Source organism: Triturus cristatus, chromosome 9 (genome assembly GCF_964204655.1).
Source record: "Triturus cristatus chromosome 9, aTriCri1.1, whole genome shotgun sequence".
Taxonomy (NCBI): Eukaryota; Metazoa; Chordata; class Amphibia; order Caudata; family Salamandridae; genus Triturus; species Triturus cristatus.
In genome coordinates, this window is record NC_140592.1 from 1,218,353,112 (window position 1) to 1,218,379,224 (window position 26,113).

Below are 26,113 nucleotides of genomic sequence, written 5' to 3' on the forward strand. Positions count from 1 at the left end.
CACATTTAATAAAAGAAAAAATACAATTATTATATAGAAATAGGTATGCGGTTTGGGAATTACCCTCCCTACTCAGTGGCAAGCATCCCTCCCTGAAGTTACACCTCCTGTCCCTACTCATAGTCGACACTTAAGATTTCAATATATGATGTCAACCATACCTGCGAGGAATGCCATCTTCATGTGGTGGTATTATCACAACCTTCACAGTCACAGATGTCCTCAACAAGTCAATCATCTGTTCGTGACTCAATGTTGCCACAGCAACTTTACAGATCTCAACCAGTCGACTGCCTTGTCTTAAGCCAGCCTGCCAGGCATAGCCGTAAGGTTCAACATCGGCTACGATCCCTTCATAGTTTACGTGGAAACCAAGCTGCCCTAGACCATTCCTCCTCAGCGTCATATCGATAGTCTCACAGCCCTTTGTCACAATCTGAAAAACAAAAAAACTACAATCATATCTTGTATGCATATTTGGAGGTAATACAGAGGATGACCGCTAAAATATAAAAGATGCAATAGTCAAAACTGTGGCAAACCATACATAATTGTGCTCAGCTTGAGAGTTTCACTCTGCTACTAGGCATTCTGTTTGTCCTGTGATTCATCCCACAACTAATCATAAAATTAGAGTACACAAAAAGCATGCTTGCAACTCAGGACAATTGGATTAAGCCGGTGCAAATTATTCGGACTGATTGCAGATGTGTGGTTACCCGGATTGATCCACGAACAAACTGAGCTTTCACTGTGAAAAAGTAGAATGAGCATTAAAAATATTACTTGTCAACATACTGCCAATTACTAAATTACAACTAATGATTAGTGGCCAATGTGCTGGGATTTGGAAACTGTAGAAGTTTTTTCTAACCGCAGACACACAATTGACTGAAAAGTGGGTGATTCTCGCAGGATCACTTAATATCCCCGTGTCTAAAAAGGAAGATGTAGTGTAACGTAATTTCATTGGGCTGTTCACATGTGGAACTCTCTAAATGATGCACTTCAATCTTGTATTGCCTTCTAACACGCCCCTATTAATGTGAAGGGCTCCATTGCTGCCCGTTTAGGTTTAAGCTAACAAATGAAAACAAACGGTTAGCAAGGCGGGAAGCAGGTTATTTCTTCAGCTTTGATAGCCAACATGTAGCTACAAGGAAACATTTCTTTATTAGCCAAAGGTGACTAGCCTAACAATACACAGCATGAAAAAGAATGCATCCCTCTCAGAAGGAGAGATGTGAGAGAGAAACTGCTAACCAATTCCTAATGGCATCAAATTGACTACCACTGCAGGAAAATATGGACCATACAGCTTACTTTTCCAACCACAACCTAGTCTGTGGGGTTCCTGCTATCACTGGCCTGTCTTCTTCTGGGAGGTTTTAGATTTCTAGGTTTCCATTCTAATCTGGTACCATGCACTGTTTTAAACGCGAGGGCCCAAGTTTCACTTAATACACACATTAAACATCTTTGTACAAGTAAGGGCCATAGGTAAAGATTCTCTGCTGGTAAAAATGTAAGTAAACAGTATCGACATATAGACTTTGGTAGTGTACACTTACTTCAGTAATTATGATAATAAAATATAGCATGTTTGGGAGGTTTGAGGTTAAAATGCTGAAGTGACTTGCAATCCAGTTTAGTATTTATATAAAAAGTCCATGACACACATTTCAATTATATATTTATCACGGTTTGAGGACTCTCATTGCAGAATGCAGGAACTATAAATAAAATTATAATACATACATGAGAAAGAATGTTGATATAATCTATGGGGAGCAGGGAATGCAGCATTCTACCCACACTTGGCACGTCAGAGTGCTATAAATAAAGGCTTTGCCATCCAATACAAAATGAATAGCTGCATGTGGGTGCAATGGCGAATATACGGAGGTTTCACTCAAGAGTAGGGCTAGTTGCTTAACAAAGTCACCTATTTGAGTTTAGACATAAAGCATAGAAATGAGTTGCTAAGGCAAAGCTCTCTTGAATAAAGAGGTGGTGATTATTTAATCACAGAGCTGGAAAACAATAAGAGGCTACACAAGAGAACCAATAACAAGCATTTGCAATGCAATAGGTCTCGCATTTGCGAGAGTTTGAGCTATTGACATTGCTAATGACCCGGCCTTTTATTTATAGGTTATTGAAAACCTGCAAGTGGTGCACGTAAACAAGCACTTTGTACTTTGCAGATTTTCTTAACACATACATAAAAGGCATTGGCATTTACAATGCCATTTTGCATTGTAAATGCTATATGCAGTGTTTATTCTATAAACAATCCCTTTTGTGCCTTCCTTATTAAGCTTTTTTCCGTCATTCTCTCCTTTTCCACCGTTCCTCCCTGAACCACCCTTCCTGCATTACTTATACACTGTTAACGGGAATGTGGGTAAAATAAAGAAAATCAATGCAGCTATCCATACGCTTCTTGGCATTTGGGTCTTTCTGAGAAACAACAGGCTGCAGCTAGTGAATAAATAATTCACGGTCCTGGAAAGCACTTTGGAGTGTGATATCACAAATATTGTCCTGGATAATGGTTCTCATGACTGGCTAGGCTGAGTTAATTAACTTACACAGACTTAGAACATCCATTGGGAAGTGAAGGAGCACAGTGAAGTCTAAGTGAGAAAGGCGCGGACACTGAGGTTAAAAGCACAGAGGGTGGAGACATTAAAACCAAGAGTGAGGGCGGGGGTGGCACCTGCATCCAAGCACGGGGGTGACACCTTCTTCCAACATAGCTGTACATTTCATTTACTGTTACCTGCCAGAGATTTTTTTTTTTACTGTTTATCTAAGTGGTGAGATGTTGGCTGGTGATCCCACCAGCACCACGCACATTCGTTGCAGCACGCTCTCAACACGCTGAGCTAACCTTGTAGCGCCTTGAGCAGCTGAACGCTTCTTAAAATGTAATCTTGAGTGAATTTGCAACTTACATATATGTTACTCTAACCACTAGTATCTGGAGTAGACGTATGTACTTACTACCATTCTTATGGGACGTTAGAGTTTATCTGTTTGTATCTTTTATGTTATTCATGTCCTCTGAAGTCCTTATGTAATGCAACGTGTTCTATTGTAAAGCGCTCTGACACCTTCGGGTAAAGTTCGCACTATATAAAAGTGTATAAGTAAACTATGTCGCTCTCAGTGGGCTTACAACGTGCTCCCTCTAAACTTTGAGTTATCAGTTGAAATGTATGTTTTACCTTGTCTTAAAACACCCGAGGGATGTTACCTCTTAAGTGAAAGCGCTTCAGCACCTCGTCAGGTGCATCGAACGCCACTTCATAAAATGTCTCATTTTCTAAATTATAGCTCTTGTCAGCGCACTTTGACCCAAACAAAGCGTCCTGTTGTAAAACGTAGGATGACCCTGCCCCCGTCCAACTCTCAATGGGTGCTCAAACATTATAGGGGTCATTTTAAGACAGATGTATTATATTAGTGTTTTTTTCCTGAAATGTCACTGCCTGGTTTCACCTATCGCTTTACTGGTGCCCACCTCTTTCTTAGCGCCTTAACACTGCCTGATTAGATAAACAGCACTAGGAATATCTGTGGCTTTCTGGAGTCTCAGGGCCCCTCTTTAATTGGGGGGGGGGGGGAGCCAGACAGGGGAGGGGTGGCCACATCCTCTTCCATTGCGCCGTAGCACCGGAAGCTGGCATTAGCAGTGCGTCTGGTTTCGCAGCGCTTGCTGGGTTCACTGCCTAGGAATGCACACGGTCATGTTCTCTTGGTACTAATGATTTAATGAAAATCCCACAGGTCATTGAGTTTCCGGCGCTGCTGGTTACCAGACAGATCTCCGCAGGGGTTGCAGGAGCACCAATTTAATCATCGCCCAGACCGGACTTCTGATGCGGGTCCACGGACCGGGGCTCTGCTCCACACTCAGAACCAGGGCCATGAATGTGATCCGTAGAGGCAGCACAGCGCATGGGCAATACACTGTGTGCTCCTGTGGTTGCGTGCACACGAGGGCCTTTTTAAAGCAGGGGGAGTCTTACTTGGGTTCCGAGTAGTGAGCTAATCGCCGTACAGCGCTTCAACGCCTCGTCAGGCATAGTAAGCGCTATGTACATGTAATTGCAATTACACAGTGTTTACTTAGGAATAGCCCCCCTCAAATCACTAGATTGTCACATTATAGTCCATTTACTGGTTCTGTCCTAAAGATACGGGCTTCGGCCTGTGGCCTTCATTACTTCTGCTTCGTTGAGTCTGTGCTCCATGGACAGGTCAGATCTCTTGCTGTGTCCAGCAACTGCGGGGTGGAGGGGGAGCAGCAGCGACGCAGTGTCATCTTAAGGACCGCGGGGCCTCAAGTAAGACATGGTTTGGGGCGCCATACGGAACTTATTAGAATCTTATCACCCATTTATGCTATTTCAAGCTCCATGATGGCACACAAAACTAAAGTATAGGTTTAACTGGTCACACAAAAAGTCGAAATGTGTCTTGCTTCGTCCCTCAAACATTCTTAAAACAACCATAAAAGAGCGCTCTCAGGGCGGCGCGCAGTTCTCCCCCTGAAGTGAGATGTCAGCCCAGTCATCAGTGAGACAGGGAAGAGGCGCAAGAGGCAGTTCCAAAAAGTATTACTTGCTGCTTATTTATCTTATGCAACTAACAACCATTGACAAAGGCAATAGTTGTGACTTGTAGGTATGATGTCACTTGTCTGGATGCAAGGACAAACAGGCAGCTGGGTTGAGCCATGGTAGGAGTTTCCAAGTTTTGGGGCCGCCCCCCCCCCATTACGGAGTTGGGAAGATGGTGGGCGGGTTCTTGGCGAGGCGGACTTTGCACTTGGGGCGGGCATAAGCAGCGTGTTCTTGGGGACGGGCTGACATGTCTCTCCGGGATTGGCCTCCTTAACCAATATAACCTGAGCAGGCCGAGGCCCTGCTTTCCAGCACGCTCAGCTTTTCCGAGCGGCAGTGGAGCCCGGCCGAAGTGAGTACAGACCCCTGGGAAAATCAAGGGCTTAAGGTTTCCTCTTTGAAGGTCTTGGGTGGGGGGATAGCAGGACTCCTCGGATAGAAAGAAGCGAAGGTCACTCCTCCTCTCAGCGAAAAGACTGCCGGGAAAGGGTCTGATCTCCTCTCTGTTGGACCACAAGTGGTGGTGGGGGGGGGGGGGGGGGGTTGGGAATTCTTTATAGTTAACACAGGTTAGGGGTGGGTAAAGTAATGACAGTGAAAGCCCCTGACATCCACGTCTGTGATCAGGGTGTCAGGGTGTCGTGGGAAGAAAGACTCCATATGTGTCTCCGAAAGTTGTGTATGTGGCGCGGTATGAATATGTAAACCTAGGGAAGTAGGGGAGTGAGCTGGAAGGAATTACTGTTTCGTCAAGTGGGGAGATTTGGTACACTGACATGTTCACCCCACATGTTAACCGCCGCCCGTGCAGGGATGGGACAGCAGGCCACGAAGGCTGCCACATGCCCCGAGTCTCTCAGTTGAAGAAGCTTGAGTGTGGGGTGTAACGGTTCGTAACTCTAGCCCCCCCGCCTCCTTGCCTGAATGGTTGTATATTCGCCTCTAAAGACAAAGTGCTTAATGCTTGTTAAATACAGATACGAAGCTTAATGTAAAACGAGCTGTCTCCGTGGAGCCGATGGGGAAAGTGAAAGTGCATGAGGCTGCTGAGGACAGAAGGGGGACAGGAGATGTGCACGCCACGTGGCTGTACACCTAATTGCAAGCGCGTCTCCAAAAGCGCATCCACAGACTACAATCGCCAAAAGCCCTGCACATGCCCATCTCCTGTCCCACTTCCGAGGCAAGTCAGCAACAATAGATCTCGCTGGCAACAGCGCTTTCGCGCTGCGTTCGCCAGGCGAGACCAAATGAAAAAACTAGTGACCTTTGATATTGGTGGATTCTACTCCTGTGCATTTTAAAATCTCGTGAGATCGTCTTAATTGTCCAATAATAATCAGTCCTGAAGAAGGGCGGGAAAATCCTACCAATAGGGCTAAATGTGGCATCAACCCTAACACGACCATGATTCCCTATACCTGATTCGATGGGGCATGCAAAGTAGGTGTCAATGTGTGTGTAGTAAGCTGCACATGGTAAAGCACATGAAACAGGAAAAAGGAGTTTGTTTCTAGGTATCTCGAAATGCAATAATGTACAGTCTTCTTTTATTTCAACTACATTTCTCCTATAACAGAGTTCAGCAAAGTACTACACATATCAGAAGTGCAATACACAGTAAGTGGAATATTTATTATATATTTATATAGGATTACCAAAATAACATCAAGTAACTCAAGTATTTTCTTATTTTTCTGAGGTAAGGGAAAAATACAAACCTCCAGTCTTTTGATGATATCCTTAATATCTTCAGTGTTGTTGTTGAAGCTCCGGACGAAGACAGACTCACCACGCTCATAGAATATCTTGATGGTGGTATCACTAACAGTCCACCCAATCACATCACGGGTTGAGCAGTTAAACACCACAGTCTTTGTATCCTGCTCTATAAGAGCCACAATTTCATAGGAAATACCCAAGAGGCACTCCAACTCTAGAGCACTGCTGTAGTCCTCCACATGAACATTCCACATAACCGCGCCACAACTTAAGAGTTCCGCTCCTGGATAAGGCTTTGTCTTCTCTTTCTTTTTTGATGCCAATGAGATGAAAGGAAACTTGCCTGAAGGGTCAATAGCAGTGCTGGTAACATTCTTCTCTGCCAGGTCCTTCAAGTATTCCTGCCGGGTCCTTGTGGCCATGGCCCTAAACTTCTCAGATTTATGAGCAGCGTTCTCTGCATTAATGACTTTGGCAAGAAGGAAGTCCCGGAACACAGAGGACTTTGGGAAAGTGACTCCGTTTGGAATGGGTGGACCGAAGGAAGGTACATCTCTTGATCTCGTCACAGCAACACTAGAACATAGATACAAGATATTTAGCAGGTAAAAGAACACTTCATTTTTCAATCTATTATAATACCAAAGCTTCATCATGATTATATATGTATTTAAAGGTCATTTCACAGCACAAACAACTCACCACAGGACAACAGACGTATAGTAACATTACAAATGTGTTTTGTAACTATCTCTTTGCTTCATCTGTGGATCGAAGCAGTCCTACACTTGCTATACAGGCAGTGTCATGCCTGGCTTAGGCCAGATGCACCACACATTGTAACATCAATTTAGCAATGCATGACAAGCCAGTGGTCGCAACTTTCTGGTTTTTGAGGGTCCAAATAAAGAAGTGTCTGAAATGCTTCTTCATTACCCAGGAACGTAGCATACCTCTAATCCCATTATCTCATAGCCCCCAAAATCCTAGCTCTTATGGAAAAGGTGTTTACACTAGTGGTGGCCAGAATATAAAAGGTGCACAACAACCCACACAATCAGCTAACCCCAACCAGAATTTCCTCCCAATGTGCTAAAAAAGGAGGCACAGGCACACCTTGCACCTCAACAAGAAGACAACCTCAATCCTAGGTGTAGATTGTGTTAGCACAATTAGAGAACAATTCAATAGTCCATAGAGTATCACAGATGTCAAATTCTTTACTTTGTTCCTCTTGAGACATTTTTAAAAAAAATTCAGTGCATAGTTGCACCACAGAAACCTAGTTCTTTCCAACTTCATAAATCTAAATTAACTTGTGTTTTATCCCGCACAACCACCATAACTTTCTCAAGGCCAGAACCAGTATTAATATCTTCAGTGTAACATAGGCATATTTCCTACACCATAATGGAAACATACGTCCTTTTCAAAAGAATATCAATATCTTGAGCTATCAGCCATAGTGTGGGCCGAAAACCCTAAGGTCCGATATTACTGTCTCTCTCAGGACCTCACACACCAGCATCTACACCGGGGTGCGACGTCTTGAGAGGGACAGTAACAGCTTATGGAAAAGCAACTGAATCGAGGAGCCCCTGGGAAACCCTCCTCTCTTAAAAGTTATTCCTAAAGCCTTACTGTACTTTGCTCCTAATCTCTTCTTAAAGTAAACTGAGCACAAAGAGGTGAGGACAAGCCAGAGACTAGCTGAAGATGGAGCAGAAGAGGATAGTATACATCAGGACGGTATGGTAACTCTGCTCTCCTACGTGCATTCAGCAGCAATGCCCTTCATTTAGGAGGCCACTCTTGTCAAATCCCCCCCAAACAAATACGATATTTCAAAACTTACTTTAACACTTCATCTCTCTAGCACACTGCATCCTCTCCTCCTAATGTATCACTTCATGATTTCTCTTCCTTCCTCCGATCTGTTAAGGTCTCCACATGAGCATTATACATCACACCATTTATTTTGCAGCAACTACAGAAATGGCAAACAGCATAGCACTGTTGCAGGGATTCTCCCCCAAAACAGAACTATGCGCAGGATTATAGGACCTTGGTGTATAGAGACAGAGTCATCCTACCACCTTAGTACCCAGGAGCCCAGGACTGACCAGCTATAGTGTCTCACTTGCTCTCCTACTAACTCACAGAGAAACAAATGGTTAGACACCCCAGAACACAACACTCCCAGATCTCTCAGGAATCGCGCTAACAAGACACACTTTTTCGTTCACACTCTTGTACTTGTCCACCATAAGATCTGACAAAGACACGAAACAGTTTAAAATATTTATTTTAACTAACGTGCCTTACCATGCAGTATAGGTGCCACAACAAGCAGGAAAATGCATAGTACAAATACAGTCAGCATAGCAGCTAGTCCATAAATCATAAAGGGAGATTTCATCATGGAAAGACAATAGAGCCTAACCTCCCTTCCCCTTGCTAAAAAGTAGTATTAATATATATTAGAAGATCTCTGGGCTTTGTTAGCAGACCCCATACGTTAACCTATAGATGGTAGATCTAAATCATAGGTGCGGTCTCGCTCTTCTCCCTGGAAAGACCCCTCTCCAAGTGTGTGTCACCTATTCTTGTACCCCACAAAAAAACAAAGCACGCTGTCCAAACAACAGCGACATCGGTATGTTTTGTCTAAGGGCTAAGGTCTGGCCAGAACAAAGTAACAAGGGGCATTGTTGTTAGACCGTGCTCACAATGTTCAGTCAAAATCCCAGGACCCTGCATTGTGGGAACCCAGCAATGAGTTCTCATATGAAAACAGCAATAGAAATGATTGCAAAAATAAAGTCGTGCGCAAAGCAACAGGCAAGCTGCAGCGTGCTCATGCTAACAGAGAAAACAACAATGTCCCCATGGGCCACGTAACAGCATGCCACATTTTCCCCTCTCGGTTTCCAGACAGTAGTTAGAAATAGTCCAATAAGGGCATAATTCCTACAGAAACAAATGCACAACCCACAAAGGATAACACAATACAACCACCAATCACTTCAAATATATATATCCTTCTTGAGATATACCCCTTTGCTTCCACCTATTAAATTTCTCCCTCTCTGCCTCCCTATTGTGTTTAAGCTACTTGTTTGGTGCCAGGAGGCCCGCTGGATTATGACCCAGTGCTAGGGCATTCATACAAGTATTTATGCACTATAGAAAACTTAAAATCATATAAGGTGCTATACAAATGATTAGTTTAGGAGGGAGAGAGAAGCAGAGATTCATTTAGCTACCATGAGGTTATAGTATTTACCAAAAGGGAACGAATCACGTGTCTTAGTATTCCAGGGCCTTTAGGTTTTCTCCGAAGACCCTTATTCGCTCTAACTTAAGGAGCGGAGTATGTTGGTTCCCCACCCTTCTAGTTAGGTTAATTGCATCATCATTGGGTCTTGTTCCGCCTGAGTTTCCAGTTCTCCCGGCGGTCTACAGTCCTTAACCTGGAGGGAGACCATCTGGTTTATGACTGTCGTGAAAGATAGGTGTAAAATGCGGAAAAAAGTGAATCAAAAAATACCTCAGTTCTTGTGCATCATATTTTTACTATACAGAAAAGGGGTAAAATTTAAAACTGAAAAGTGGTGCTTAAGTGTATGTGTTAGTAGTCCACTGCACCTGGTATGAAATTGTGATTAGTTAACATATTTAGGTCCTATGTTGCCCTTGCGGCTTGGGGGCCTTCTTCAGGACCAGGGTAAGACCAACTTCTGAATGGGATCGCTCTTGTAGAGTAGGTAGGTTCACTTACCCTTCTTCGTCACTGAGCTCATTTGCTCAAAATGGCCCACTTCTGCACAGCCTTCTTTTTTTTTTCTTTTTACTCAGACATAGACTACTAAGAGTTGATCATTCACCTGTAATTCGTTTGTGCAGTCATGGTAGAACGATAACCCCCTATTTGGGTCCAGATGTTGGAGTCTCTCCTCTTCTTTGGAGGGATGAGGCGGAGGAAATAAAGTAGGCAGGGTAATGCTCTGGCCTACACGGAAGGGAGGGACAACCTTCGGAAGGAAGGAGGCACGTGTCCGAAGGACCAGTTTGTTCGCGTAAAAGAAGGTGTAGGAAGGGTGCACAGAGAGGGCCTGCAATTCATTGACCCTCCTAGCAGATGTGATGGGCACTAAAAAGGCAGTTTTAATTTTCAGCAGCTGAAGAAGTAAATTGTGCAAAGGTTTGAATGACACACATCAGAGAAGTGAGTAAAAGGTTGAGGTCCCACTGAGGCATGATAAATGGTGGAGGAGAGAGTACCTATAAGCTACAACCGGGGATTTGAAAACAGAAGGTTGGTCCGCAAACCGCAGCAAGGCAGAGATTGCAGAAAGATACACTTTGAAAGTGCCAATAGCAGAGCCCTGTTGGGCCAAAGAAAGGTCAAACAAAAGAGACTTGGATAAAGGTGCAGAAAGGGGATCAACTGTGGGAAGCACACCATGAAACAAGTTTATCCCAACAGCAGACGTAAACCGACTTGGTGGGAGGATGCCTGGCTGACAGAATAACATCACAGACTTTAAGAGGATGGTTGAAAGCTGTCAACTCACGGTTCATCCTCCATGCATACAGGTGGAGGATGCGCAGGTTCAGGTGCAGAACAAGCCCCTGTTGCTGCGAAAGAAGATCCTCCCGGAGAGGCAGCCTGACTGGAGGACTGACTGTCATGCTCAACAGCTCAGGATACCAGATTCTCTATGCCCAATCCGGAGCAACAAGAAGGACTTGGGCCCAGTCGTTCCTGATCTTCTTGTGAATTCTGAGCAGGAGTGGCATTGGTGGAAAGGTGTATATGAGGCCAGAGCTCCACTCGAGACAAAGCATCTCTGAGCAAGCGTCGCCTTGGAAACTCCAGTGTGGAAAACTGTTGACACTGGGCACTCTCGGCCGTTGCGAACAGATCTAACCAAGGCTCCCCCCCACAACTCAGACGTTCCATTACCCATGAATGGAAACGCAATTCGTGATACACTAGGCATCTTCAGCTGAGTTTGTCTGTTCTGGCATTCAGAGAACCTGCCAGATGCTGCAACAACAGGGAAATGCCCTAACATTCCAGCTATGTCCAGAGGCGCAAAGGCTCTTTACACAGGGCCCACAACCCTATGCCGCCCTGTTTGTTGCAGTATCACATGGCAATGGTGTTGTCGATGTACACCTGCACCAGCCTTCCCATGATCCAAGGAAGAAAGGCTTTTAAAGCCAAGCTAGTCGCCCAAAGCTCCAACAGGTTTAGGTGGAACTCAGACTCTGCCACAAACCAGAAGGAGTGATGCATCTGTCACCACTGTTCGATTTGGATGGGGAAGGGAGGGGGATCTACCACTGACCCAATTGCCTTTCGTTAGCTGACACTGCAGGTCTTTTGCAATTCCCACCGAGGTCTGGACCATGTCAGAGAAATTTCCCTGATGCTGCGCCCACTGGGACTTTATATCCCACTGCAGAGTCCACATGTTCCAGGGGGATTGTGTCACCAGCAGGATGCAGGAGACCATGAGGCCCAACAGCCTCAGTCAGTATCACCAAGATCCAGGAAAGAGGCTGAAACATCGGAATCATATCCTGGACTCGTCACTCGGGTGGATAGGCAAGAAACTGCACTGTGTCCGGAACAGCTCTAATGAAAGGGTGCGTCTGAAAGGTAGTCTAGTGCAACTTTGGCAAGTTGATAGTGAACCCCAGCGAATGCAGGAGGGTCGCCGTAGTCTAAAGGTGGGTGACAACTGCCTGGGGTGAGCCCGCCGTCAACCACCAGTCGTGGAGGCGGGGTTGGAGGTGGGTGCGGGTACAGAGGTGGAGACTAAAATCCCCATACCCCGTAGATGAGCAGCACCCATCACCATCACCTAGGGGAACACCTAAGGGGCGCTGGTAAGGTTGAAAGGCAGCAAAGCAAACTGAAAGTGCTCTTGGCCCACCGTGAGCTGCAGATGGCTTCTGTGAGCTGACAGGACGGGGATGTGGAAATTTGTGTCCTGATAGTCCAACGACACAATCTAGTCTCCCGGTCTTGGGCAGACAAAACTTGGACGAATGTGAGCATTTTGAACTTCTTCAAGAAGAGGTCGAGAAGGCACAGATCCAGGAAAAGAAAGTCCTCTTCCCTTCTATGGCACCATAAAGTAGCGGGAATAATAACCATGACCTACCTCTGATGCAGGCACCCTCTCTATGGCTCCCTTGGACAAGAGAATCTGCACTTCTTGATGGAGCAAGGAGAGATGGTCCTCTGTCAGCTGATTGTAAGAGGGTGGCATGGGTGGTGGGAGTGCCACAAATGGAAGGGAGTTGCCCGTTTGGACTACCTGCAGTACCAAATGGTCTGATGTTACTGACCGCCAGTAGGGGAGGTGTTGGCATAACCTGCCACCCCCACTGGATGCCCATGATGGCCCGAGGTCGGACTTAGGCAGCTTGGAGACAGCATCTTCAAGATGGGGTGTCGACTGACCTGACTGCTGGCTGCCTGTCCCACCTGGTCTATGAGACCCACGCCCTCTGCCATGAAAGGGCTGGGAAGCCTGCTGTCCGTGATGGCTCGGAGGGTATGGGCACATCTTGAGACACCTTCCGTGGACATGAAAGGAGCGGAAGGTGGATTTCGATTGACGAGGCACCATAGACAAGCTAAAGGACATTGCAGTAGCCCTATTGTCCTTGAATCGCTTCAGAGCTGAATTCATTTTGTCTCGAAAAAGGCAAGAGCCATCAAAGGGCATGTCCATGAGGGAAACCTGGACATCCCCTGAAAAGCCAAAAGTTCTCAGACAGGTGTGGCGCTGCAAGGACACCGACAATGAAATCACTCAGCCAAGCGAGTCGTTCAAGTCCACATTAGATGGTAAACCTAGCCGCAACTTTCCCATCTACAACAGCCTGAACAAGTTTGGCTTGGGCCTCTCCTCTGGGCAAATAGGCAGCACTTGCACAACCAAATGCCATAGTGTATGGGAATAACCACCAACAGGGATGCGGTGTTCACCGACCGCAGTGCCAGGCTGATGGAAGAGAATATTCTCTTACCGAAGGTGTCCAGCCTCTTGAATTCCCTATCCAGTGGAGAGGTAGGATACGAGTCAGGGAGGATGCGGGCTAAGGAGGCTTGGTCCACCAAGATCTCTGGTGTGGGGTGCTGGGTAAGGAAACTGGGATCTCAGGAGTGGGGCGATGGCAGCAGGCAATCATCCTATTCACGGGAGCCACTATGCAGGGCTTGACTAGGCTCAAAGTAGGACATCCATAAGGGATTAATTGAATGGGAGCTAGAGTTCTGAGTGGATGACTTTACTGCTACAGAGGGTAAAGGTTAAGGTCCAGTACTTCAGCCGCCCTGCACACCACCACTGCAAACGAGACTCCCTCCACCACAGCCACAGTAGGAAGAGAAATCAGCCCAGAGTGAGGTGAGGTGTCCAATCCACTCTCCTCACCTAGTTACTCATAACAATTGTCCTTCTAAATTGGTCCATAGACCTTTCCAAACGTCAATCATCAGGCCTATCCATCAAATAAGGGAAGAATGTCCATGGTCGGAGCCGGATACGGCATCGGATGACCCGCCCAGCTCTGAGTGTGGAATGACAATGAGGATGGCACTGCCTAGGGGGCGTCAGTGTCTCGCCGGCAGCTCTGCTCCGGATCCAACAAGGGATTCTTGGGGTCCAACTGGTGCCAAGAGCGAACCCACCACCCTGGTCCTAGCAGGGGCTCCTCCCGCTGCAGTTAGGCCCGAAGGCACTACAGAGGGGCCAGGCCGCCCAAAGAAGAATCTTATAAAATTATTTTAGTTGGGCAGGAAAATGCAGAGCAGACCCAAGAACAGGCCCCGCTGACTCGTGGGGGCTGTTACGGCCAGCCTTTTTTCTCTTGCAAGAACAGTATTAGGCTGAGCTCTGTCCAGATGCTATAAATGTATCAAAGGCTAACTTGCATTCATCACTCACATCTTCAACAGTGTCAAGGTGTCTATCTGCTGCTTAATTCAAGTATGTTCCTTTATCAACAATGCCTTGTAGCTAAACTCATTCCGGAAGGTCACACAGAATATTAAGGATGTGTTTGGGCGCAATGAATCTGTGCAGTGCTCTGGAAATCTTCTGTGAAGTGTTCTTATTATAGATAATTCTTGCAAGAGCCTCGCAGTTGCTTCTTGTTACACTAATTACCAGTACAGGCATGGTCTTGACACATCCACTGGTGGTCATGGTTTCTTCCAAGTTATTAGTTTTGCTCTCAGACCAGAGATGAGGGCACAATTCTCATGGTTATAATTTTTGACACATTGTATATACACACAGTGTTAAAAATGCATTTTAGTGTGGTTGTCCAATATTGGAAACACAATCCATCAAAGAATGCATCAACTTGAGTCATTACATACTAAAATATGCTACATGCTTCCAAAGTATCTTCATGTCTGTTGTAAATATTACTTGCAGTTGTCAAACTAGCTTTGGTAGCATAGTACACAGCAGGACTGCACCTACTGCACAGATGATCTCAAGTATTGAACTGGATTCTCTATTTTCTTTGAAGCTGGATAAGGAGAGTCAGACTGAAAAAAGCCCGAGTTGGAGACGCACACCCTTCTCAGTTGTGAACATTCTTTCATGGAGAAGCAATTTGAAATGTAGGCACACCCATGGACAAAGGTGTTGTTAGAGAATCCCATAGCTACGGTACATTTTGGTTTGTATAGGATCTCACGAAAGAACCCATAATAGCACAGTAAGGGTACGTTAGTAACCTGTAGAACAAGTTACTTACCTTCGGTAACGATATATCTGTAAGAAACATTAGAAGTGATAGATTCCTTACCTTAGAATTACCACCAGGCGTCAGACTGGATCTGGAAAGTTTTAGTCAGCGCATCGGTAGGTGGCGTTGTGTGGCTCCGCGTCGGCGTCGTGCGACTCCGCGTCAGTCGTTGGCGTCGTGGTCGCCGAGATGACGTCGTGGGCGCTACTTAGAAGCCACCCACGCGCGTCAACGTCAGTTCTGTACATGACTTTCCGCGCCAGGAACGCAGAGCCATACAAGATACTGACCACTGATGCATTGAAACTAGGGCCCTGAAAGGGATGACCTTAACCCTAGAAATCAGTTCGCAGAACGGGGAGGATGGGTGGGGCAGTAAGGAATCTATCATTACTAATGTTTCTTACAGATATATCGTTACCGAAGGCAAGTAACTTGTTCATCTGAAAGAAACACATAGTCAAAGGTTCCTCACCTTAGAATAGATACCCCAACAATACCAACCCCGGTGGTGGGTCTGCGTACCGAGATCACACCATGAAGTCCCGGAGAACAGAACGGCCAAAGAAGCCGTCTCTCCGGACTTGGCTGTCCACGTGGCTGCCTGACAGATGTCTTGCAGGGGGACACCACGTCCCAATGCAGTAGTGGCTGCAGTAGCTCTAGTAGAATGAGCACGCATTCCCACCGGAGGTTCATTTTTAGCCAAAGAATACCAGGCTTTGATACACAAGATGATCCAGCGGGAGATAGTCCTCTTGTGTACCTCCAGATCTTTCTTGGTGCCAACATAGCCAACAAAGAGTTGGTCATCCACCCGGAACTGTTGTGTGCGGCTGAGATAAAAGGAGAGCGCACGTTTTGGGTCCAGACGGTGGAGCCTCTCCCTCTCTCGAAGGATGCGGAGGCAGAAAGAAGGTGGGCAAGGTAATAGTCTGCCCAGTGTGAAAGGCTGTACAACTTTGGGCAAAAAGGAAGGACGGGGCCTGAGCACAACCTTGTCCGGATGGACCGACAGAAAAGGAGGCTTACAAGAAAGAGCATGGAGCTCACTCACCCGCCTAGCGGAGGTGATGGCCACCAGGAAAGCAGTCTTCAAGGTCAAGAGACGACTAGGACAGTTATGAAGGGGCTCAAAGGAGCACACATCTAGTACGTAAGAACCAGATTCAAGTCCCACTGCGGCATCAGAAAAGGAATAGGAGGAAAAAGGTGTGTAATGACGTTAAGAAATCTATTTACAACAGGGGACTTGAAAAGAGAGGGCTGATCAGGGAGCCTGAGAAAGGCTGAAATACCAGAAAGGTAGCCCTTGATAGTGACCAGAGCAGAGCCCTGCCAGTACCAAAAGGACTTCTGAAAGAGGGGCAGAAAGTGGCTCCACAGCCTTTGCTGTGCACCATGCCACAAATTTGTTCCACCTGCAGGCATATACCACTTTGGTGGAGGGACGCCTGGTTGTCAGAATGACATCACAAACTTCAGGAGGCAAGTCGAAAGGAATCAACTGCCGCCGCTCAAGCCCCACGCAAAGAGGTGGAGGCTGGACAGGTTCGGGTGGAGGACTGTCCCCTGCTGCTGCGACAGAAGATCCTCCCGAAGAGAGGATCGATGCTCATACTAAGTAGCTCGGGATACCATACTCTGCGAGCCTAGTCCGGGGCCACAAGGATGACTTGTGCCCGGTCGAGCCTGGTCTTCTTCAGCACTCTGGGCAGAAGTGGTATAGGCGGAAAGGCGTACAACAGACCGCAACTCCACTCGCGATTAAAAGTGTCAGAGCGAGTGCCGCCTTGGAAATTCCAACGCACTGAACTGAGGACATTGCGCGTTTTCTTCGGTGGCGAATACATCTAACCAAGGCTCTCCGCACTGCTGAAAGAGACCTTGCACCACCTCCGAGTGAAGACGCCATTCGTGATCCACCATGCACCTGCGGCTGAGTTCGTCCGCCCTGGGTTCAGAGAACCTGCCAGGTGTTGAACCACCAGGAAAACACCCTGATGTTACAGCCAAGTCCAGAGGCGCAGAGCCTCTTGACAGAGGGTCCACGACCCCACCCCGCCCTGTTTGTTGCAGTACAACATGGCGGTGGTGTTGTCTGTAAACACCTGCACTACTCTCCCCTTGACAGAGGGAAGGAATGCCTTCAGTGCAAGTCGGATCGCCCTAAGCACCAGAAGGTTGATATGGAGCTTGGACTCCACCGGAGACCAGAGGCCTCTGATCTCCGCCTCTCCCATGTGACCGCCCCATCCCAGGAGGAACGCATCCATCACTACTGTAAACTCCGGTTGGGGAAGGGAGAGTGATCTGCCGTTGACCCCAATGCCGGTTCGTGAGCCACCACTGCAACTGTCGTGCAGTGCCCTCCGAGATCTGGACGTGTTCGGACAGGTTCCCCTGATGCTGCGCCCTCTGGAACTTCAGGTCCCACTGCAAAGCCTGCATTTGCCATCTGGCATGATCGATCAGCAGGATGCAGGAGGCCATGAGGCCCAGCAGCCTCAGTCACCCTGACCGAAACCCGGGACATGGGCTGAAAGATTGGAATCTAAGAGGATAGACGCGAAACAGCGCCATGTCCAGAACCGCTCCGATGAAGAGGAGCTTCTGAGAGGGAATCCAGTGCGATTTTGTCACGTTGATGGAGAACCACAGCAAATGCAGGAGGTCGGCCTTAGTCTGGAGGTGGGAGACGACTGTCTGGGGCGAGCTCGCCATCAACAACCAGTCGTCGAGATACGGGAAGACAAACCCCTGATCTGCGCAGATGAGCTGCGACCACCGCCATCACTTTCGTAAACACCCGAGGGGTGCTGGTAAGGCCAAACAGGAGCACGGTGAACTGTAAGTGCTTGTGGCCTACCGTGAACCGCAGGTAATGCCGGTGGGCCCACGGGACTGGGATGTGGAAATAAGCATACTGCAAGTCCAGCGCTAACATCCAGTCTTGTGGATCGAGAGCAGACAAGACCGGAGCCAAAGTGAGCATCTTGAACTTCTCTTTGCAGAGGAAGCGATTGACGTTCCGGAGGTCCAAGATAGGACGCAGGCCCTTGTCCTTCTTTGGCACCAGCAAGTAGTGGGAACAACAACCACGACCTATTTCTGGTGTCGGAACGCGCTCGATGGCCCCCTTGGCTAAGAGGGCCGCAACTTCCTGCTGAAGAAGCACCAAGTGATACCCGACAAGCGGTGGTACCGAGGTGGCATGGCTGGAGGAGTAGTCTCGAAGGGGAGGGAGTAGCCCCTTCGGGCTATCTCTAAAACCCACCTGCCCGATGTGATGATGCGCCAGTGGGGGAAGTGATGGTGAAGCCTGTCGCCCATTGGCGTTTGATGGGCCTGAAATGTAGGACTAGGTAGATTTGGAGGCAGAGGTGGAGGTGGACGGACCCGCCCGCAGGCCGAATGGTCCGCCACGGAGGAATCCGCAGCCACGCTGAGATTGCTGCTGCGCGGGCTTGTGGCTCTGTTGCGAACGCTGCGGGGCACCCCATGCGGTGCCACGAATGGAGAGAAAAGCAGAAGGCGGAGGAGGGCGGACTGCAGAGTCCCAAGGACTTGGCCGTAGCCCGTAAACCGCTCCAACGCGCTGTCTGCTTTGTCGCCGAAGAGTCAACGGCCATCAAAAGGCATGTCCATAAGTGTGCTTTGGACATCCCCCGAAAATCCAGTTGTCCACAACCAGGCGTGGGGTCGGATCACCACAGTCGTTGCAATCGATCTGCCCAGTGAGTCGGCAGTGTCTAGGCCACAACGAATCATGAACTAGCTGTGTCTCTCCCCTCTGCAACAGCCTGGGAGAGAGCTGTCCGGGCGCCCTCCAGACACTGAGGCAGCACTTGCGCCATCGTATCCCACAAAGAGTGGGAATAACGGCCCAAAAGGCATGCAATGTTCACAGACCGCAGCGCACAACTGGCGGAAGAAAAAATCTTCTTTCCGAACTGATCCAGTTTCTTGGATTCCCTATCCGGTGGTGCGGAAGGGAAGGCGGTGGGGGAAGCAGAGGCTTGGACAACCAAGCTCTCAGGGGTGGGGTGTTGAAAGAGGAAAATGGGGTCACCCGGAGCCGGGCGATGGCGTCTGGCCATATTCCTATCCACAGGAGCCCCTGTGGTGGGCCTGGACCTGGTTCCCAAAAGAATGGCAGAAAGTGCTTCAGTGAAGGAAAGCAGCAGCTTCGCATAAGTAGCTGCTGGCTGAAGCCCTTCTGTCAGGAGGTTAGTCCTGATGGCCACAGTAGGGAGCAAGAGGTGTAGGGCCTCGGCCGACCTACGCAACACCACAGCATAACTAGCACCCTCCTCCGTAACCACTGTAGGAGGAGACAGCATGCCAAGGTCTGGTGAGGTATCCCACTTGCTTCCCTCTACTCCTCTGTCGAGTCCTGTTCATACTCGCAATCAGCTGCGAGAGGGTCCTCAGACCCCTCCCAGTCCTCCCCTTCCTCCTCATGCGGTTCAACAAGCCTAAAATAAGGAGCCGGGACATGGGGATAGAAATCCCAGAGCAACGTCGAGAACGGCATCGATCGACGCCGGCCCGACGACGCGTCCCCTTCGGGCCTGAAACCGGGGCCTACGTCATCTCGAGGAGTGGGCGACATCGGAAGTGTTGCCTGGGGGGGTGGGTGGGGAGGTCGGTGGAGGTGTTATAAGGTCAACCGGTGTCGATCGGAATCCAGACCTGGATTCAGGGGGCCGACAGTGACATTGGGGCCAGAGCCACCAGCAGTGAAAGGCGAGGACCCCCAGTCGGGACCGCGGGGCCCAAAGGCGCACCAGCGGGACACGACAGCCATGGCCGACAGGAATTTCTGTATTTGGGCCGGAGTCACCGACTGACCCGGGAAGGGCGGGTAGGCCAGCTGCTACTGCACAGGCTCCGCCGAAGGCACCACCCACACCCTCAGCCGTGTCGCACGAGGGGAAGTCTGAGAACGATGACATTTCTTCGACTTCTTGTGCTTCGCCTTACCTGGCCCCGAGTGCGAAGACTTGGATCCCGAAGACCGATGATGACTCCGCGCACGGTCCCTCTACCTCCCTGGGGACCAGGACCGGGACCTCGAACGGCACGGAGCCGACTGCCGGGCCTCCAGCAGCTTTCGGGACCTCTCTCGCAAAGACTTCGGCACCATGGCCCAGCAGTCGTGGTCGCGCCCCAGGCAGAAAAGACACACTCGTGCCGGTCCGTCACCGACATCATACGGTGACAGTCCTCGCAGAACTTAAAACCAGGCCTCTTAACTGCACCAGGAGTCAAAGCCTTGATGAAAAATAGAGACAAAAAGGCCTCAAAAAGTCAGTCAAAAATTGATTGGGGGTTCCTGCTCTTCCCGGATCTGCGGTTGCTGGCGCAGAAAAATAAAGAACTGACGTCAGCGCACGTGGGCAGCGTCTAAGTAGCGCCCGAGGCATCATCTCGGCCACCACGACGCCAAAGACGAACGCGGAGCCGCATGACGCCACCTACCGAAGCGCAGGGGTACTGCGGACGAAAACTTTGCAGATCCAGTCTGACGCATGGGGGTAATTCTAAGGTAAGGAATCTATCACTATGTGTTTCTTTCTGATATCCTAGTTCTCTTCCAGGGGTATCCTCATCAAAGTCATAAGCACTGAATATTCTCACTGGTGCGCTGGGACCCCAGAATCTATAACAAACCTATATATGAAAACAGATATCTCATTTGCCTGGGGAGGTGGGTGGGTTGATTAGGACTTTGATGAGGATACCCCTGGAAGAGAACTACAGGTAAGTAACTTATCCTTCTCTTTCAGGGATCCTCATATATAGTCATAAGCACTGAATCGAACAGCAAGCCCATCCTCCACCTGCAAGCAAATGAGAAGCAAACAAAACTATAGACGCTGATTTCAGCATTGAAATAAGTTTCTCAAGGAGGCCTGGCCTACTTGAGTTACTGCTCTAGCATCCGAGTGGAGACACTAGTGTCTTGTGAACTTCGGTACCAATTTCCAAGTGGCTGACTTGCAGATCTCAGCAATCGGTACATTGTGCAGAAAAGCCAACGTGGCTGCCTTCCCTCTTGTGGGATGAGCCTTGGGAGTTAAAAAGAGGGGATTATTGGACAACTGGTAAGCCAGCTTGATACATGACACTATCCATCTGGAAATGGAGCACTTCGAGGCTGGAAAACCATAGTTTACAAACAATTGATTAGATTTCCTAACAGCCTTAGACTTGTCTAGATGGAATTTTAAGACCCTTTTTAGGTCTATAGAATGAAGAGACCTCTCAGCTCGTGTCGAGGGACGAGGAAAAAAGGTAAGCAGTGAGATGGATTGGTTAACATGAAAATCCGAAACCACCTTCGGAAGGAAGGAGGGATGGGTTCTCAGAACGACTGTTGTGGTGAATAACAGTGTACGGCTCATTAGAGCAGAGCGCGTGAATCTTGCTCACCCTACGAGCGGAAATGATCACTACCAAAAAGGGGAACTTCCATCGAAGATGTTGAAGGGATGCTTTGTGGATAGGCTCAAAGGAGGGACCCAGGAGCTTGGAAAGGACCAGGTTTAGTTCCCAGGAAGGTGAAGGAGGTCGGATTGGGGGGGAAACCTTTAACCCTTGCAGGAAATCCTTGACCGCCTGAAGTTGAAAGAAGGTTGAGAGGGTGACTTTCTATATGATGTATTGGCAGCAAGGTGTACCTTTATGGAAGTAAATTTCAGACCCGACTTGTCAAAGTGGAGGAGATAAGGAAGAATACCTCCTCTTGTCCTTTGGTAGGTTAGAAACCGGTATGCACACACAAAATATAGAAACTTTTCCATTTAAAAGAATAAGAGTGCCTTGGAGAAGATCGTCTAGACTCTTTCAAGATGTTCATGCAGTCCTGAGGAAGACCTAGGAGTCCATACTGGAAGACCTCAGGAGCCATGCTGCTACGTTCAGCAAGGGAAAGTTGGGGTGATAAATCCTCCTGTTCATTTTGGACAGCAGGTCCGGCACGAACGGCAATCTCCTGTGCAGGCACTCCATGAGGTGCAGAAGGTCCGGGTACCATCACTGTTGTGACCAGTCCGGTGCGATCAGTATCATCCTCGCGCTGGAGTGGGATAGCTTGGTTATGACCTTCGGGATGAGAAGAAGAGGGGGAAACGCGTACACAAAGCCCCCGAATCAGTTGATCAAAAGGGTATTACCTTTCGACAGTGGCCGGTAAAACCTTAACGCAAAGTCACAGTATTTATTGTTTGTATCGCCTTCAAAGAGATTGATACTTGGACGACTCCATTCTCTGAAGATTCCTTCCGCCACCTCGTAGTGTAAATCCAGTCTGGTTGATCATCGAAGTGACGACTGGTGAAATCTGCTGGAGCATTTTGATCCCCTGGCAAGTGTATTGCTGTGATCTACAGTTGCCTTGCCAGGAGCCAATGCCAGAGTACTTGAGCCTCTAAGGATAGAGAGCGAGATCGTCCCTCCCCCCTCGCTTATTTAGATACTACATGGTGGTCGTGTTATCTGTCTGGACTAGTATGGAGGTGGCCTGAATGGAGGGGGAGAAAAGCCTTGAGGGCTAGATGCATAGCCCGTAGCTCCAACATGTTGATGTGATAAGTCTGTTCTTTGGTCGACCACCGACCTTGAGTTTGGAGGGACCCCATGTGCGCTTCCCACCCTGGAGGGAAGCATCAGTGATTAGAGATTGCGTCGGGGCTGACTGATGGAATGGAACTCCCACCAAGAGGTTTCTCTGAAGCATCCACCATGGGATAGAGGATTTTGCAGCCTGTGACAGATTAACCTTGTCGTCCCATCGAGCCGTCCGTTGATCCCACTTGTCCTCCAGATCCTGCTGTAAAGGTCTCATTCTCAGCCTGGCGTTGGGGACGAGGAAGATGCAGGGTGCCATCGACCCTAGGAGAGAGGCAACCTTTCGGACGGAAGGAAAGAGAGTGCGAAGAATCTGTTTGCATTTTAGTGATCGATGATAGTCTATCCTCCGTAGCATCCACTTTTCCTACGACAGAGTATATTGTTGAATGCACCCAGATAGTGTTTTCTTTTAGTAGGATGTTGAACCGACTTCTCGAAGTTGACATGAAGGCCCAGCCGCTGCAAAAAGGCTAGATAGTGGGTCCTCACACACTGGGGGAGGAAGGACACTTCAGAAGCCAGTCATCGAGGTAAGGGTAAATAAAGAGTCGCTGGCACTGTAGATCAGCTGCCACTACTGCCATGCATTTGGCAAATACTTGGAGCGGACTTCAACCAACAGGGAAGAACTTTGAACTGGTAATGCTTGGATCCTAGTATGAAGCGTAAGAACTTCCGGGGACGTAGGCTGACTGGAACATGAAAATATGCATCCTGCAGATCGAACACATCCAGTCCCCTTGCTGGAGATGAGGATATATATGATGGAGTGCCGGCATGCAAAACTTTTCCCTCCGGATGGATGTGTTGAGAGTACGCAGATCTAAAATAGGCCTTAACTCTGCTTTTCGACCTTTCTTTTTCACCAGAAAATACCTGGAGTATACTACTTGTCCTTGTTCTATGCCCCATTTCCTGTTGTAGCAGTTGCAGATGGTGGCATGCGGCTTTCACTGGCACGATAGCCGGGGGTGGATGACAAACGTAGAGAGTACCCATTCTGCAACATACTGTAATGCAATGCATCATGGGGCACCTTTACCCAATTTAGTGAAAATTACATCAAGATTCTTCAGAACATCAACCCGTCCTACCACTTCAGCAACCCGTTGCCCCCCTCCATCTTCAACGAAATCAAGAATGCACTCATCCCCACCTGGACAAGGATTGTAAACGCTTCTCTATCACAAGGCACGGTCCCAGGCTGCCTAAAAGAAGCTCAGGTAACACCTATATTAAAAAAAGACTAACGCGGACAAATCGGATCTCAATAACTTCCACCCCATTTCCAACATCCCCACTTTGTGAAACTCCTAGAAAAATGTGTGCAATCCCAACTTTGTGCTCACATAGAGAATTACCAACTCTTTGACCAGCATCAATCCGGCTTTAGGAAGGGGCACAGCACCGAATCGGCTCACACTCACGTTATGGATGACCAAAACGAATCCTGCCTCCTGATCCTTCTTGACCTTTCCTCTGCATTTGATACAGTTAATCACGACAACCTCCTATCCATTCTGCAAAACAGAATGGGTTTTTCTGATCTGGTGTTACAATGGTTTTCATCCTTCCTACATCACAGAACTCAGAGTCAAGGCAAACCACTCTCTCTCCCAGCCCTCTCCTGTACTCATGGGGGTCCCCCAAGGGTCAGATGTATCTCGTATCCTCTTCAACCTTTTCCCTGGAACCTCTTGCAAATTCTCTTAATTCCATGGACATTCTCTTCCACATATATGTGGACGACACACAACTATATCTGAAAATCGTATCCTCGGAAAACATCATCTCACTCAATACTACCCTAATGTTTACCCAAAAAACTGTTTAACGGAGAACCATATCCTGCTTAACACTTCCAAAACTGAATTCCTGCTCATCTCCCCTCCGAACCACATCCCTAAGCTAGACCTCTGGCTGAGTCACCTCAATGCTTTCAACTGTACTCCTCTCATGGTAGACTCAGCCAAGTCTCTTGGTATCACCATCGACAAGCACCTGAACATGAAAAATCATATCAGCAATGTTTGCAAAGGAGCAAACCACCTGATGAGGTCACTTAGAAATATCAAACCTTTCTTTCCTCTTAATGACTTCAAGCAGGTGGTCCAAGCGCTTTTCTTGCCAAGGCTAGACTACGGCAGTGCTACCCTCTGTGGCCTTCCAAATACGCCCTGGCTCCACTAAGGGCTTCACTGAACGCTGCGGCTAGACTGGTTACAGACACCAAACGAAAAGGTCATATATTCCCAGTCCGAAAATCTCTTAACTGGCTGCCCTATGAAGTGCAAATTCAGTAAAAGATTGCTGTTCTTACACACAAAGCCCTTCAACACTCCTACGTACCTTGCGCAAAAACTTAAACTATCCTGTGGTGTAAGAGCCTCAAGAAGCGCCTCTATCTTCCTCCTGAAACCACTCATTCTTAACAAAAAGAGAAGTTGTCACCGAGCCTTCTCCAGCGCTGCCCATAAGATATGGAACTATCTTCCACAGGAAGTACGCAGAATCTCATCATCGACGGCGTTCAAAGTGGAAGCCAAAAGATTCCTCATGACCAAATTCTTACCCTAATAGTGATACTCACATGCCTGTTGACATTGCTCCTACTACCTTTGTGCTTCCATCTGATTCGTTCCCCCCCCCCCCCTTACTTCATACTGTGACTCCCCTTGCTGCTCACCTACACCTTCTGGGCGGAATTGTATTGTAATATGCGACCTTTCCCGTTTTATTTTTTTTCTCCCTCCTACGTGATATGAATATTGCATTTTTTATCCTTCCTCCCATCATACTGTAAAATGCTCGGATATCCCTCGGAATCTTGTTCACGCTATATAAAACTTTATAAATAAATAAATTAAATACTTAACACCCATTGATCTTTTGTGATTTTGCGCCACTCTTGCATGTGGTTGGCTATACTTCCCTCCACTGGAGTGGGAAACTGCGATGGGGGAAGTGAACGTACATTGCTTTGAAGGAGTTTTTGCTGAAGTATTGGATTGGTGTGGGGCCACTCTCCCACAGGAAGTGCGACGCCCCTGATAGTGGGTACTGGGTTGATGTTGCTGCCAATGAGAGGTTTGAACCCTCTGATGGAATGGCCTGCAGTCGTATGGCCTGTGTCTGTGGAGAAATTCCTTTTTCTTTTCAAGGCCTACTGCTTTCAGGGTATCGAGCTCAGTTTTCATTCTGGCCATTTCACTGTCTGTGTGTGTGCCAAAGAGGGATCTCCCCAAGAAAGGGAGGTTTAGAATTTGTTTCTGCGCTGCGGGCTTTAGTGCAGCGAGCCGAAGCCAGGATGAGCGTCTGGCACAAATCCCATG

The 26,113-nt window shown here is 48.1% G+C and overlaps 1 protein-coding gene across 5 annotated transcripts in view; it reads right to left on the bottom strand.

Annotated features, from left to right (window-relative positions):
• SIPA1L1 (signal induced proliferation associated 1 like 1) overlaps window positions 1–26,113 on the bottom strand; it is an 820,039-nt gene that overhangs the window by 286,984 nt on the left and 506,942 nt on the right. For all 5 annotated transcript variants that reach the window (XM_085627288.1, XM_085627286.1, XM_085627287.1 and 2 more), the window contains exons 10-11: window positions 6,356–6,932; window positions 162–436 (exon numbers count right to left, since the gene is read on the bottom strand). In XM_085627288.1, the coding sequence (XP_085483414.1) occupies window positions 162–436; window positions 6,356–6,932 (852 nt within the window). The remainder of the gene's footprint in view (window positions 1–161; window positions 437–6,355; window positions 6,933–26,113) is intronic.